This window comes from Scomber japonicus, chromosome 6, assembly GCF_027409825.1.
Source record: "Scomber japonicus isolate fScoJap1 chromosome 6, fScoJap1.pri, whole genome shotgun sequence".
Lineage (NCBI taxonomy): Eukaryota > Metazoa > Chordata > Actinopteri > Scombriformes > Scombridae > Scomber > Scomber japonicus.
In genome coordinates this window covers 17,030,324-17,046,858 of record NC_070583.1, presented here as the reverse complement: position 1 = coordinate 17,046,858, position 16,535 = coordinate 17,030,324, and the positions used below count along the sequence as shown (strand labels likewise).

The following is a 16,535-nucleotide window of genomic DNA, read 5'->3' as shown; positions in this document are numbered from 1 at the left end:
GATACAGTATTATGAGCTTGATGTAGTTAAAGTATAACAGTAAAAGTACATAAGTATTATAAGCTTGATGCAATATATAATGCAATACTTACATCAAGCTCATAATACTTATGTACATGTACTGCAATACTGCTGGTGGAAAAGCTACAGCTGCTAAAGGTGGACAACAGCATTTGCAACTGGGTCCACAACTTTTTGACTCAGCGGCAGCAGACAATCAGGGTGGGCAGCCCCACATCAAGGACCATCACAGTGAGCACAGGCTTTCCGCAGGGCTGCGTCCTGAGCCCTCTGCTCTTCAGCCTGCTCACTGCACTGCCAGATTCTGCAGCAACTCCATCCTGAAGTTTGCAGATGACACAAAGGTGGTGGGCCTCATAAAGAACAACAATGAGTCTGCATACAGGGAAGAGGTGAAACACTTGAATTCATGGTGCATGTTGTGATAGACTTCAGGAGGGCTGGCAAACTGGATCATGCACCACTGCTCATCGACGGGACTGCTGTGGAGAAGGCTAGCAGTGAAGTACTTGGGGTTTCACATTGCTGACGACCTCACTTCAACCACCAACACCACGCACGGCAGTCCTCAAAAAAGTTCAGCTGTGGCCCCACTCCCTCCACAGACTCAGGAAAACAGACCTTCTACAGGGGCACTGTTGAGAGTGTCCTGACCTACGGCTTCACCTCCTGGTGCTGCAGCGCACATGACAAGAAGCAGCTCAACAGACTGGTCAAGACAGCCAGCAAAATCATCCGTGCCCCACTCCCCTGCCTGATGGAGCTATACCAGCAACGCTTCATCAGCAGAGCCACCTCCATCATCATCACCACCATATCTTCTCCCTTTTGCCATCAGGGAGAAGATACAGAAGCATCAGCTGCAAAACCAGCAGGAAGCTGAACAGCTATTAATGGACCTCCCCATACACTCTAATCCTTGACAGCTAGTCTGTCAAGTCAAGAGACTGAACACACTACCTGCACTTTGTGAGAATGGTATATTTTAACTAGTGAGTTTTTGCACATGTACTTTGATTTTCTTTTTATTGATTTAATTCCTATTTATTATTATTCTATTAGGATGTTTATTATTCTATTGATGTTTTATCTGCACTGGGGTCACTGATTGAGAGTCAGAATTTCATTCTCTTGTGTATGCAAAGGCACAGTGAAAATGACAATACATTTGAACTTGAACTTGAACTACATTGAGCTCATAATACTTCTACTGTAAAACTTTAACTACATCAAGCTCATAATATTATGTACTTTTACTGTAATAATTTAACTATGTCAATCTCATAATATTTATGTACTTTTACTGCAATACAGTGAAAGTACTGGTTTGGTCCCTCTAACTGATATATTATTATATATGACATCATTAGATTATTAATACTGAAGCATCAGTGTTAGAGCAGCATGTTACAATTGTAGCTGCTGGAGGTGGAGCTAGGTTACACTACTTTATATAGCCTACCAACCTAGAGGTGGGGCCCCTCCAAAGGGTCAGCAGATCAATGTGAGGGGTCATGAGATGATAAATGGGAGAAGAACGAAGAAAAAACAAAGTTCTGATACACACATTTTCTCTTTTTTATCTTTTATCTATTGGATCATTTGAACATTTATTGAAATGAAACCATGTGAGTAGTTTAAAGGGAAAAATTAGTATTTGGTGGAGCTGTTAACAACTGTTAACAGATATCTGAAATGTGACCCTGACTACACACTGCTTTTTGTAAGATGTCCAGGCCAGCTGACAGTCTTGCCTGGGCCCGGGACGAGATAATCTTAGCTGGGCCCCGGAACTCTCCTTTTCCCTTGCTCTTCCTCTCCTCTTCCTCTCCTCTCCTCTGCTCTTCCTCTCCTGTTCCTCTTCCTCTCCTCTGCTCTAGCTTGTAAAACTACATGTAGTTCAGCCTAAAAAAAGTAGCTTTAGCAACTACTTATACTCATTTAACTCAGCGTTAAATAAATCAAATGTGGCGTATATGAAACCAAATACAATAACCTACAAAAAGTTCCCATGCCAGCAGAAATATGCCTCTCAACTCAGTTTTATTTTTTTAAAGAAAAAAAGCTGACATTTTTGGTCAACATACTGTAGGTTCACCAAGGACATGTTGGGTAATAAAATGTATATTATATAGCCTAGGTCTTTTTTTTAATAAAAAAGGTTGAGTGGTTAGAGCGCATGTGTGTGTGTGTGTGTGTGTGTGTGTGTGTGTGTCTCAGCACAGGAGCCCCACAAGGTTGTGTCCTGAGCCCCTCCCTGTACTCACTTTACACACGACTGCAGACACCCACTCACAACACCAATGTCATCATTAAATTTGCAGATGACACAACAGTGGTGCGCCTGATCAGTGAAGGTGATGAGACAGTTTACAGGGAGGAGGTCTGGAGGCTGACTGAGTGGTGTTCAGTAAACCACCTGGTTTTGAACACTAAGAAAACAAAAGAAATGATTGTTGATTTCAGGAGGAAAACAAATGATCATCAGCCACGTACCTTTCTGAGGATCTTACATGGACACAAAATTCTCAATGCCTGATCAATAAAGCACAGCAGGGCTGTGAGGGCCCTCAGGAAGCTCAACATCCCACAACCTGTCCACCACTGTTCAGTGGAATGTGTTTTGACTTATGGGATCCTTGTGTGGTATGGCAGCAGCTCTGCAGCTGATAAAAAGGGCCTGCAGAGGGTTATCAAAGCTGCACAAAACATAACAAAAACACACCTACCCACCCTGGAAGACATTTTCAACTCCCACTGTCTTCAGAAAGCCACCAACATTCTGCAGGATCCATCCCACCCAGCCCATCATCTGTTTGAACTCCTGCCCTCAGGCTGGCATTACCGGGCAGTTCAAATCAGAACCACTCGACTGTTAAACAGCTTTTATTCCAAAGCCATTACCACATTGAACACAAGCCTAGAAACCCAAACCCATACCTAACAACACATATACCTCACAAACACCAAAGTGCAATAAATCAACTTGTGCAATATTACTGTGAAATGTGAAAATGTATCTATGTTGGCACTTTTGTATGACTGAGTTCCCTTTTGTATGACTGAGTATGTATGCGTATGGTTGCGTGTGTAGTATATATGTATTTCATCTCACCCTATTATCCTACTATTTATTACTTTTTATTGAGCTCCGTTCTCTGCCTTGGGTTTTGAATTTCGTTGTATTCTATACAATGACAATAAAGGAATCTAATCTAATCTAAAATACAGATGTTTTGGTCAGTGGTTAAAAGTAGGGTAAGTCTCCAGAAAATAAATGTAAGTTTATGTAATATCCCCAAAAAGTGACCATGGTCTGATGCATATGTGTGTGTGTGTGTGTGTGTGTGTGTGTGTGTGTGTGTGTGTGTGTGTGTGTGTGTGTGTATAAATGTGTCAACCAATTAGAGATATGTATGAAATTTCAGAAAAAACAATTTTTTTTTAAACAATCTCAATATGCTGCTTATATGTTTATGTGTTTGTAAAGAAATTACCTCAAATCCACAGATTCTATTTTTTTAATGGCAACATTTTATTCATACATTAACAGAGATATGCATAAATGACTTTTGAATAATAGGCTGCTGTGATTATGCAGACAGTGAACGTTAGGGGAGGCCAACAGTGAGCCACAACATAGAAGACGAGTTACTTTTGTTTTTTTTAAAGACAACAAAAAAACCCAAAGACCAGTATCTGAAAATAATCTACAAAGCAGCACTTTTCTTACACTTAAACTGTTTTATTAGTTAAACAAGAAGAAGAAGAAGAAGAAGAAGAAGAAGAAGAAGAAGAAGAAGAAGAAGAAGAAGAAGAAGAAGAAGAAGAAGAAGAAGAAGAAGAAGAAGAAGAAGCATCTGTTTCCCTCCGATCAGAAGAATCAAATCTGCCACTGAAACGCCAGCGCTGCTGTTCTCTAAGGGAACACTAGATGGAGAGTAGAGACCATTTCAGCTTTCATCTGTTACAGCAAGCGAGTAAATGAACTGATCCTCACATTATGAAACATTACAGTTAAAAAATGATGATATTATATTCAGTCATATGAAACTTTTTAGGTCTGAAACTGATATTTTTAGGCTGCAGAAGTGAATTAGGACAGAATATGACCTATAGAATATTGCTATTTATGTTTGCAGTCCAGCTTAGTTTTAACTGAGTGTGTGTGTAGACTGAGCTCTACTGCAGAAATTCACATTTGTAAAAAAGAAAATTAAAATAAAATAAAACATTTCACAATCTAGTGTCATTAATGTACAAAAGTGTGAGAAATATTAGCAGATAGATAAGAAGAGTCCCTGCTGCTCCGGACGTTTGTTCACAGCTGGCGTTTTCTCCCATTCCTCCCCTCCATGTTAGTCTAACAGACATTTATATCTGACTCAGTTAGCAGTTTGTTAACCATTAACAAGCAGAAAAAAGTGGGCAGAAGAAGATCCTCAACACAAGGTGGATTAAGAAAGACGAATGCGATGTGGGGTAGTGATAATAACGTGACTGCGGGTTCTGCTCTTACAGTTTTTAATTGTTTATGAGGTTCAGCTTTGATAAAGGCTCCTAAGGACCAGCCTGTTGCCTTGGCTGCTGTCATTGCAGGGCAGCAACATCCCAGCACAATAATGTCCACATACATCTCGCCTTGTCTTCAGTTTTGTATTCACCTTTAAAAGTCAGCTGACAAGTCCTCAAGAAAAAAAGGCATTTTCTAAATCCTTCAACCTTCATCCTCTTTGAGTCTGTTCACAGACCTTTTCTTTTTTAAATCATGTATAAAAAATATATATGTACATCTCATTAATCTCTCCCTTCTTCACAGCTCACAGCGGTCATCCACATTCTTGTAACGGTCCATGATGCTCAGGACATCCTCCAGGATCGAGGGCCCCAGATCCAGGTCCAATCCCGCCATTGACTCTGAGCGTGACACATTGGATGAGGCTGTGAGACCGGAAAGATGGAAGGGAGCGTAGGGCGACTCGCTGCGTTCACTCCTCAGATCCTCGTTGCTCAGGCCGGCATCGGAGTCGAGGCTGAGGCCCCGGTGAGCATCCAGGGGCATGCAGGTCTCTGACATGGAGTCCTCAGAAGAGGCCTCTGAGAAGGAGCTGGAAGAGGGGACAAGCCTGTGGATGGCGGGGGAGATGGAGATGTCACGGCAGGGCTCTGACGCCAAACGGCCCACCATGCCGTTCCCGCAGAGCGACAGGGTGGGGTGCTGCTGGATGTGGGTGCTGTCTGTGTGACTGTAGCCGTTGCTCTGCTTCTGGCTGTAGCTGGTCTCTGTTGGCTGCTGATGGTGGTGGAAATGGTTATGCTGGGAAGGCGAGGGGTCGTCCAGGTGGAGGCGTGGTGGTTTGGGTGGAGCCTGTTCGTGGGCGATGAACACAGGCATGGAGATGGTGGTCTTCAGCAGGCCTGTGGAGGAGCTCTGATAGTGGTAACCATTGTAGGCGTAGCTGTGTGAGTCCTGCTTCTGGGGGATGCTGTCATCCAGGTGTCTCTCCACACTGTGCGAGCGTGAGTGCCCGTTCTGCACCCGGCTCAGGGACGGCAGCATGTCCATCTTGCCCTGGAGGAAACCCACATCTCCAAACATGTCACCCTCCCCTTCAGGCCCCACGTGGGCGCTGTGACGTACATCACCCAGCGGTGGGCTGATCATGTCACCTGAGAGGACGTCGCGGAGCTTCAGCTTCTTCCCCTTCTTGGGTGTTGTAGTTTTTAAGTAAATGGGCGTCTTTGCTGGCATTTTGCCTCTTAAAAAGTCGACCTGAGGTGATTTAATCTCTCCTTAAATCCCACACAGTAAAACACTTACTGGGTAAAAAAGGCTCCTCTGTAGATTTGGGTGGCAGTCAGTTTCTCAGGGTGACTGAAACCAGCAGTGTAAACAGCTCACAAATCAAACTCACTTGATAAGAAGCCTTTTTTTGCTCTTTCCACTTCCAGCTGAATGCTCCAGTCTGTGCTGCTTCTCCTAGTAAGTATTCAAGTATTTAGGTCGGTCAGTGTAGCGTTAGCAACCCCGGGGGTTGTGCCTCACGCTGACATGTGACTCCAGGGAGAGAGGAGGGAGGCCTTGACCTCAGATCAGCTCAGTCTTTCTCTCTCTCATAAGAAGAAATGCCATATCCAAGCAAACACTGGGACCTCTTCTCACACACACACACACACACACACACACACACACACACTCTGCTTTTTATCCCTCCACACACACACAAAAAGAGGATGAAGAATATAATCTCCGACGGGCTCTTGCTGTCTGCTGCCGGGGGTTTGGTCGTCTTGTGTTCTTCAGAAACTTCAGGAATGTGACATCGAAATGCTTGAAGATCTGTGAAGAGAAACAACAAGAGAGAAAAAAAAGTTAGAAAGAAGCTAAAAGAGAACGGAGGAAAAGTAAGGGTTAGGGTTAGGGTGAGGGGGGGAGATAAATGGAAGTTGGGGGAGAGAGAGGAATGAAGGCGGGAGGGAGATTTACAACCTTCTTTTCAGTGAGCCAGAGGACTTATGATGGAAAACACTCCAAGAATCCTGAGTGTTTGCTAAGAGAGGGGTCTGCCTGCCCCAAATTATGTGAAAATGTGTGTGTGTGTGTGTGTGTGTGTGTGTGTGTGTGTGTTTGTGTGTGTGTGTGCGTGTGTCTGTGTGTGTGTCTGTGTGTGACTTGAGGCCATGTGAGCGTTGAGGTTGTTCCTTACAGTGAGTCAGTCAATGAAACAGCCCCAGAAAATTGGTCACGCATTCTCAAGGATCCCTCAGCTCAGTTAAGTGGAAACACAAATTACAGCATGGAAATTGTTGGGTTAGTTTTTTTTTTGTTTTTTTTAAACTTTTTTCGCCCCTTGCAACTCTGCTCCGTCCCCGCTCGTGTGGCAGCCTGTTATCAGCGAAGGATCTAAGAGACTCTTTACTGAAACAAACTCTGTGAATTATGGGATGACTGGCGGTCAGGTCATGTCTGAGGACTTGTGATCTTGTGACCCCATCAGCATCCTAAACTTTCCTTTGGTGTTTAACATAAAGAAGTATACTGTTCTGTGTTGAGAAAGTCTTACTGATATTATTCGGAATACAAAATCAGAAGGAAAAGCTGACTTTAGGACACAGAGGAGTAGCCTGAGGTAAAGTTGTGTCTTTAAAACTCTGTGTGTACTAGTGTTGGGGAGTGACCAGTTACACATACCCCAACAGCTGAAAACATTGGTTAGAAAATTAGAAAAGTAATCAAAAAGTAATCAAATGTAATAAGTTACATTACTTTGATGAAGTCGCTGAAATAGTTATATTACTTATTACACAAATAGGATAACTAGTCATCTGTAAACTATTACATTTCAAAAGTAACCTTCCCCACCGTGGTGTACTACATAACAGATATTTTATTAACATCTTATATAATTTGTCTGAAAGCTTCATGAAATCTAACGGAAAGTGTATTAATCACTAATGTGTGCTCACCATTGTTTGAAAAATATCATCAGAGCTTTGAACAGAGAGCATTAAAAATAACCGCATAATAACGTTATCTGAGGAGATGCACTTTGGAAATATGTGGATTATCATGTGCGAATGATAATAAACATCCTAAAACAGCCAAACAGATCATTTTTAACTAGTAAAACTTTCAAAAATATGTATCCTGGAGCATTTTAGGAGTCTGTTTCCTCTAGAAAGTTATGATTTTAAGAATTATACAGCCTCACTTTGAGACTGATAACTATTTTTCTGCAACTTTGCATGAAGCAGAATAACTATAAGAGTAAATTTACTGGATGGAAATCCACCTCCTTTCCTTTTTTAAGTGGCTCAAGTTCCTGTTTATTGGGGGATTATGCAATCCCATCTCATCTGACTCATACAGTCAATTTATTAACATCTGGAGTTCCTTCATTGATTATATCAGAAAGTAAATGGCCTCAGCTGCAGCTAAGTACTGCTGATTAACTGATTAGTGTTGATTAATGTTACTTAGTGTAAAGTTTATTTGAACTACCTCAGACTGTAACTGCACGATCAGTTTCAGCATGTATGAATGTATGGTCTCCGTCATGGGCACTGTGGATACTAAAAATACAACATATCCAGGCATACATGAACAATTTTTGCTACTCTGGCGACTTATTTTATTGTCTGTAGGTGTGTCCAGGTTTTGACCTGTGTCTTAGCTGTCTCTTGTTTGTGTTTCTGTGTACCTCATTACTGAATGTAAACTGAATTTAAACAGATTTTTCATTTTAAACTGTTTTCAGCTGACAGCAACAAAACATCCTTGTTTCCACCATGTCATGATTGCAGTGGAATCTGGCATGCTGGCGTGAAAGTTCACACAAGGTTCACATCTAGGTCGCTGAGCATGAGGTGAGATAAACGTGACAGGTGGAGTATTAAATAAAACTACATTTACATTGTCCATTGGTCAAATAGCAGGGTTGGGAAGGTTACTTTGGAAATGTAATAGGTTACAGATGACCAGTTACCATATTTAAATGTAATGTAACTATTTTAATTACTTAATCAAAGTAATGTAACTTATTACATTTGATTACTTTTTAAATGTTTCTAATTTTCTAATCAATGTTTTCAGCTGTTAGGGTAAGTGTACCCATTAAGCACCAACATCTAAGTTCAGGTGTGTTTCATGGATACTGACATGATTTATAAGGGAGATAATTTCTTATAAAGCAAGATTTATCTCTCATTTAAAATGTATTCATTAGTTCATGTAGATTTTGGAATATGAAATAAAGATATTTGATGAAAAAAGTCAAAAGTCTGGCATGGGCTTAATTGTTACTGCGACACCATTTAAGCCCATGTGTGCTCCAAATAAGCCCACATCATGATTTATTTACTAAATATTCAAAATATTGATTTCAAAGCATTAAAAACAGCAATATGTATTCAGTAACATGTTAAATATTAAAAAAATGAGGGAAAAACCCTCCTGAGCAAAATCTTAAAGGTCTGACTTCAGATGTAACCCCCTTTGTAATCATCAACATTTTCATCAGTAACTGTAATTTAATAATTATTTCTCAGTAACTGTAACAGATAACAGTTACATTTATTCTGTAATTAAATAACTTAACACCGTTAGATGTAACTACTTACTCCCTAACACTGTCAAATGACACTCAATTATCAGTAGATTGTGTTTTTTGGCTGGCGAGGGAAGCAAACCCACTTCATCCACATTTAGCTGATGAATGGTGTGTCCTACTTTTAAAGAATATAACTGATAATGAATTGTTGTTTTGTCTTTCATTTGAAAATGATCAAAGCTTTATAAAAATGTAATCAAAACCTTTCGCCATCTCACTTTGCACACATTGTTGTACTCCACCTCATCTGAAAAAGAAACCTAAATCCTCTGTGATTGTGTTCTGGGACAAACTCTCATCAACTGGAGATGATATCAACTCTTGATTCCGCAGTTATTTTGGAAACCAACAGAACAAAGTGTCCCCCTGAGTTCCTCTGAAGCCATATTTCATTTTTGATGGAATTGATTTTGTTTTCTTCATATCGCAGCATGTAAAAGCTCAACAAGAATGTGTCATCGTTTGGTTTCTCCCTTCTTTTAATATTATTAAAAGGACAAATAATTTACTCCAGGAAACAAGAAATAATAAGCTAAAATGAGCCTGATTGGTCACAGTGCTAAAGGTTCATCAGACACATGGGACTAGTTTTGTATTCGTCTAATTTGTATTGATAAAACATTTAATAACCAAAAAACTCATGACTAGAATAATCTTGTTTTTCATAGCAGCAGTAGATTTTTAGAGATATTTAATTATTTTGAATTAAAAATGTCTCTGCGTCTTTCGTAAGCAGCTCAGTGCTGACACATACACTTGTGATCAGATACATAATGAAGATGGATGAATAGTCTGAGTGTCCTGCTACCGTTGTTCCTCTAATCCTAGATGATGTCAGCAACGTGCAACTCAGACAGTTTCTGTATCACTCATCAAGAAGGATCCACCCCCTTCTTTCCACAACAGCTACAGGTAATATAGTTTCAATCCCTGCATTCATTTAGCTGTTTTTTGGTGCTGTTTTATTTTTCATTCATGACGGGAAAACATGAATGAAGCAACATCACATTAAGATATTTCCAGGATTTTAATCCGGTTTGATGATAGAAAAGGTTTCAGCATCTGTGAATAAATGCTGTGTCATTATTGACTTCCTCAGCTAAAAAATAAAACCTAAAACTGCTTGCAATACATTTAAACTTCCTCTATCAAGGCTGCTGAAAGGATTTCTGGTAAACATACAGTAAGACTTTATCTTATATTCTATGACTTAGAATGAGATGGATAGTTGCTGTGAGGGTTGTGACAACCTGGATGGTTGAGTTATGTTGAAATTGTGGTGCTTACATATTTTTCTTATATAAATGTCGGAATTCCACAATGTAAAATACTCCATACTGCATTAATAATTAGACTTAAAATGAAGGTATTGGCAGTAAAATGTTCTTTAAGTGTCAAAAATGAAACCTTTTGCTACTAAAATATTATAATTGATGCATATATATTTAAATTGGTCAAGGTGAAGAGTCTGAGTGTCCCGCTGCCATTGTTCCTCTAATCCTAGATGATGTCAGCAACGTTCAACTCAGACAGTTTCTGTATCGCTTATCAAGATGAATCCACCCTCCTCTTCCCACAACAGCTACCGGTAACCCTGGATTAAGGTATCTTTTTGCTGGTTCATTTTTTTTACTCATGAGGGGAAAAACATGAATGAAGCAACATGAAACCCAGAACTGCTTACTAAATGTTGACACCTCCTTTCTCATGGCTGCTGAAAGGATTTCTGGTAAACATAAGAAATGACTTAAAAAAAGGAGTAGATCCTTTTTTTTAAAAGTAAATATAGTAATAATACAATATAAAATACTCTGTACTACATTAATAGTTACACTTAGGTAAGGGTATTGCCAGTAAAATGTTCTTTAAGTGTCAAAAATTAAACCTTTTGCTACTAAAATATTATAATTGATGCATATATATTTAAATTGGTCAAGATGAAGAGTCTGAGTGTCCCGCTGCCATTGTTCCTCTAATCCTAGATGATGTCAGCAACGTTCAACTCAGACAGTTTCTGTATCGCTTATCAAGATGAATCCACCCTCCTCTTCCCACAACAGCTACCGGTAACCCTGGATTAAGGTATCTTTTTGCTGGTTCATTTTTTTTACTCATGAGGGGAAAAACATGAATGAAGCAACATGAAACCCAGAACTGCTTACTAAATGTTGACACCTCCTTTCTCATGGCTGCTGAAAGGATTTCTGGTAAACATAAGAAATGACTTAAAAAAAGGAGTAGATCCTTTTTTTTAAAAGTAAATATAGTAATAATACAATGTAAAATACTCTGTACTACATTAATAGTTACACTTAGGTAAGGGTATTGCCAGTAAAATGTTCTTTAAGTGTCAAAAATTAAACCTTTTGCTACTAAAATATTATAATTGATGCATATATATTTAAATTGGTCAAGATGAAGAGTCTGAGTGTCCCGCTGCCATTGTTCCTCTAATCCTAGATGATGTCAGCAACGTTCAACTCAGACAGTTTCTGTATCACTTATCAAGAAGGATCCACCCCCTTCTTTCCACAACAACTACCGGTAACATACTTTCAATCCCTGGATTAAGGTATCTTTTTGCTGGTTCATTTTTTTTACTCATGAGGGGAAAAACATGAATGAAGCAACATGAAACCCAGAACTGCTTACTAAATGTTGACACCTCCTTTCTCATGGCTGCTGAAAGGATTTCTGGTAAACATAAGAAATGACTTAGAAAAAGGAGTAGATCCTTTTTTTAAAGTAAATATAGTAATAATACAATGTAAAATACTCTACTAAATACCGTACTACATTAATAGTTACACTTAGGTAAGGGTATTGGCAGTAAAATGTTGTTTAAGTGTCTAAAATGAAACTATGCAGAACCTTCAACCTTTTAAAAATGCTCAATTTATAGATGCTGATGGATATTTCAATCTGTAACAGTGCATTATATTTTCTATACTGATATCTGGGGCTAGAAATAATCTCTTAATCTACGAAGTACCCAGAAGACTGTCAGATAAACAGCACCAAATGTTTTCCTATTCACTTAAAGGGCAAAGTGTGTCCAAAACGTTTTACATGGACTGTATGTGGAGTACAAGTATGATTGGAAAGTACAAGTAAAGTACAAATACCTTCAAAAAAGTATACATTTCAGTACCTGAGTGAATGTACTTAGTTGCTTTCTACCACTTGGCATCAGATGGTTACGTTTAGACTCCTCGATGTGGTTAAATTTAAGTCAAAAGTAGAAAATGTTAAAGATTGGTCACGTTTCAGTGGGGGTAAGGTTGAAATCTATTAAAAACATACAGATGTGACAGATTGAGGAAAACACATCCAAACTAAATTATATCTCCTTGCAATAATTCACTACTGAACATCCAGTTTGACAATAAAAAACAAGAGTATCTGAACAGGGATCAGTTCTTCACTCATTTCTTTTCTCTCTTTCTCTAACCGAATTATCCAAAGGCATCCACCAACAGCACAGCTCTTCTCTCTGTCTGACTGTAAGAACATCTGAGCGACAGATTTATCAGAGAGAGAGCTTTAAACATTGAAATAACGTCACAGAGAGTCGTAAAGAATGAGATTTTTAACTCATCGACAATAACAACAAAAAATGTAGTCCCGATCAAAAGAAGAAGGGAGACAAATGAGTCAAAAAAAACAACTGTGCTAACAAACCATCAAGTCTAATGAAAGGAGGACATGCACTGTTTGATTCATTAAAGCCCACAAAAACAACCAGACTGTGAAAATGTGACATCAGTTCGACCACAACAATGCACATTTGCAGGACCTGAAGACAGAACCGGTTCGGAGGGGGCGGAGACGTTGAAATTATGACATGACAGTATCTTTGTGTGTGTGTGTGTGTGTGTGTGTGTGTGTTTTAGCAATGTTTCCCCACTGATGAATGATTTCTATGTGACTCAGAAGGGGACGACCTGCCCTTCAGCTGTGCCTTTAAAGGAGCAGTGTGTCCAAATAAGGAAGATTCAGTCATAAATCAGCGTCTGTTGAAACCCTGTTGAAATCTGCAGGATAACTGACTGCATACCTTCATCTCCAAGTTCTCCTTGTTACTTAACTATTAACTGGGACATCTAATTTCAGCTTTGAGCATCCTGCAGCGCTGCTTTTATGGCTACCCAACTGCACTAATCACATTTAAACATATTTGATATCTCCTGACTTTATCTTAAAGGTGACAGAAAGATAAGAGATATTAGAGAGATATTTCACTTCATGAATGCATCATAGGTCATTAGACACATTCATTTGTTCTACTCAGCTTAGAAACCCTCTTTTCATCTCATTGTGAGTGAGTGGGCTGTTTTTTCCAATTAATTAGTGAGGATATTCAATCAATAAAAAACTCAGAGGTTGGTCAGACTGAAATATAGTTATTAATATTAACCCTTACATAGTGTTCAGTATGTAAGGGTTAAAAGCAGTAAATACACTCTAACTACTTCTTACCTTTAGCCTGAAATTTGATGACTTCTTAAAACAAGTGCAGCACAGCTTTGACCCGTATTTATCCAAAAAATTCAACAAAAAAATGTTGCATTCTTCCAATTTGATATAGTTCATGTTTTTTTTCTCCATAAACAAGAAATGTAAAAACTGAATAAAAGCTTCATGAAGGATTAATCTCGCTTATTATCTGTGACTGATGACGTATTCATGAATGATTTGTTGTGCAGAAACTAGATCACAACACTACACAATCTGATTTTTACAACAATCATCAAGTTGTAATACTTGTAAAAGCATACTTTCAGATAACCCATATACCCATATTTGATTAAAAAAAAAGAATCAAAACCAAATCTGGACCTCTAAAAATGTTACTTTAATGACACCAGCTGTTCAACAAGGAGTGTTTTCAATTTAAAAAACGTAAAAAAACGTTTAATATATTAAATAGTGAACCCACACTGCATGAAAAGTAATTATAATCAACAAGGAAGGAAGAAGCTCAGACTCTTCTTGTGTTTCTTTCCTCCATGCATCACCTTTCCTGGATGCTGGAATTTGGGACACTGCTGATGATGCAATCAGCCGCAGCAGAGGCTGATCTGACATCTGTTTCTGCTCTCAGTCCCATTTGCCGCCTGTCTCATCTAAAACAGGACTTGGGAGCAGTGAACCACCCCTGAGCTCTGTCATCTTCGAGGACAAACACACAAACACGCGCAAATTGTTTGAACGGCAAGACTGCACCACTCCTTTTATCGTGGTTATCCTCCGCAGACTCTTGCGTCATGCGTAATTGCGCACAGCAGGCGATTGTTGACAAAAAGCCCTTTGGTTGTCTGCTTAATCCATTTGTTTTTTTTACCATAAAAAGTAAAGCTGATTTTCTTCTGTCGCCGAGTTTATATGGTGTTTTTTTTTTTTTTTTACCCCAAATTAGGTTTCCCCTATGACGAGTCTGTGCCAGCTGTAGTGAGTTAATGATGACTAACTCAAAGGAGGTCAGACCTGATGCTCAGTAAAAGTATGAATAGATTCAAAACACCAGTGAAGTGTTTTATACATGTGTAAATGTGATGGATCTCTCACAGGGTATTGAAGCAACATTACATTAAGTTTGGATAGCACCCCTTCCCTTTTCTCTCTCCTTCTCTCCTTCTCTCTTTCTCTCTTCCACAAAGAGTATATAAACCACTAATCAAAAACGGATCTAATCAACACCCAATTCTAACACTGCTGAAGCACAGAGATTAAAGATAAAAGATAGGGAGAATAAAGCCAAACCATCACCCCTGACACCCCCCTCCCCTCTGTCTCTCTTTCTCCATGTGTTATGCAACTGCAGCCTCTGAGATCATCTCTGTCCTCCTGAAGACTCTGCCGCCGGTTGACTGATTGGTACCAGTGGAACAAATCTCTCTCTCTAGTCTAATCCACACAGACAGTCAAAGATCCAGCACAGCTATTTTCAATCAGGCTAATATAGACGCCTACATGTGTGCTGCTGATTGGCTGGGACTAAACACGCACTGCAGAATTAAACATTGGAAAAGTACTTTTTTATTTTATTTCGTAGACTAACAAATCGTGTTTTTATTATGCTGCGTTACGACTTTCTATGTTATCTTAAAATGTTTCAAGTGTGCAACTAGAATGCATTGCGCATTGACAGCAGAGGGGACTCTGGATCCCTGCCGACTGCTGTGACCTCCTCTTGGCAAGAGTGAGGGAGTCTATTGCTGTACTGGAGCACCGTATACAGGTAGCAGTGATTATCAGCCTCTCTCAGTGTCAGTGGATGTGTTTTAACATAATATAGCTCTCCAACCCCCATCGCTGATTAGCTCTGTCCCCTTTTTTGGTAATTGTTGAACAGGAGCAACTACCCTGGACTGGACGTACCAAAAACTGACTGTAATCTGCTTAGAAATAAAATCATCATAACCTAGATCGGATGAGATTTGACCACTATAGCACTAAGCTGTGACAATGGTGACTGACGGGTGAAACAATAATAGCCTTTTAGACTCCGGGTAGAAGTTCCTTGTGTTGCCAGAAACGCCTGAAAACACCCCGCTCATGTTACCTAATAGGATTGGTTATTACCTAATAGTCGATAATATGTGATAAAAACCTCAGCTTGAAATCAAAACAAGTTATTTGATTTATAAATATGCTATAAAAAGGTGAAGATTTGTTTCATCCTCTCTACTACATCTCCGGTTGAGACAAACTATACGCACGTTGCGCACTTGCAACCAAAGGGAGTGTCACACGCTGGAGCCGAGTCTATTATGTTGACAAATAAAAATGTTACACTAGTCAGTTTTTCCTCTTTTTGTTATTCACATAATAGAGAAACAATAGGCCTAGGTCTATTCAACAGGTAGGCAGCGGTCACCCACCACCGACCACTGACCATATTCACCCCCCTGAGAAAAAAACCCCAAAAAACGATAAACTGATTTTTTTTACATCAGGACTCACCTTTAAAATGAAGCGTCGCTCCGTCAAGTTTGATCAAATCTAGTAATCAAAATAATGTCTGTTGTTCAGTTCAGTTCAGTTCAGTTGTACAATCCACCCACAAGCACAGTTCAGCTCCGAGTCCAGGTAAACCTCTTAACAGTCGGGTTATGAGTGCCTGTAACGCTCTGGAGGGGAGAAAGTGAAGCAGATCAGCCTGTCAGTAATACAAGGAGCTGCGTCAAGCCCACTACACTAAGATCAGACCACATCCGGTTAAGAAATTCAGATTAAAAACATGTTCACCAGTAAACTGTGTGGTTACATGAGTGAATCTCAAACTGGAAAGCGTCTACATCTATGAATTTGAGTTTTGTTTTTCCTGGAAAGAGCTCAAAAATATATTTAAAAAATGAGAGAGAGAGAAGTAAGGTTGGTCAGTTTTCTACTTTTAACACT

The 16,535-nt window shown here is 39.4% G+C and overlaps 1 protein-coding gene across 1 annotated transcript; it reads right to left on the bottom strand.

The window, feature by feature from the left end:
• Nucleotides 1-3,553: 3,553 nt before the first annotated feature.
• On the bottom strand, nt 3,554-16,251 carry zgc:154093 (uncharacterized protein LOC777623 homolog). The gene is made up of 2 exons (XM_053320839.1): nt 16,098-16,251; nt 3,554-6,361 (listed from the first exon to the last, which is right to left on the bottom strand). The coding sequence occupies exon 2, from the start codon at nt 5,771-5,773 to the stop codon at nt 4,835-4,837; it is 939 nt and encodes a 312-aa protein (XP_053176814.1). The 5' UTR covers nt 5,774-6,361; nt 16,098-16,251; the 3' UTR covers nt 3,554-4,834.
• Nucleotides 16,252-16,535: the final 284 nt, after the last annotated feature.

Excerpts from the sequence above, each read along its gene's own strand:
- zgc:154093 (XM_053320839.1), bottom strand. The coding sequence starts at position 5,773 with ATGCCAGCAAAGACGCCCATTTACTTAAAAACTACAACACCCAAGAAG.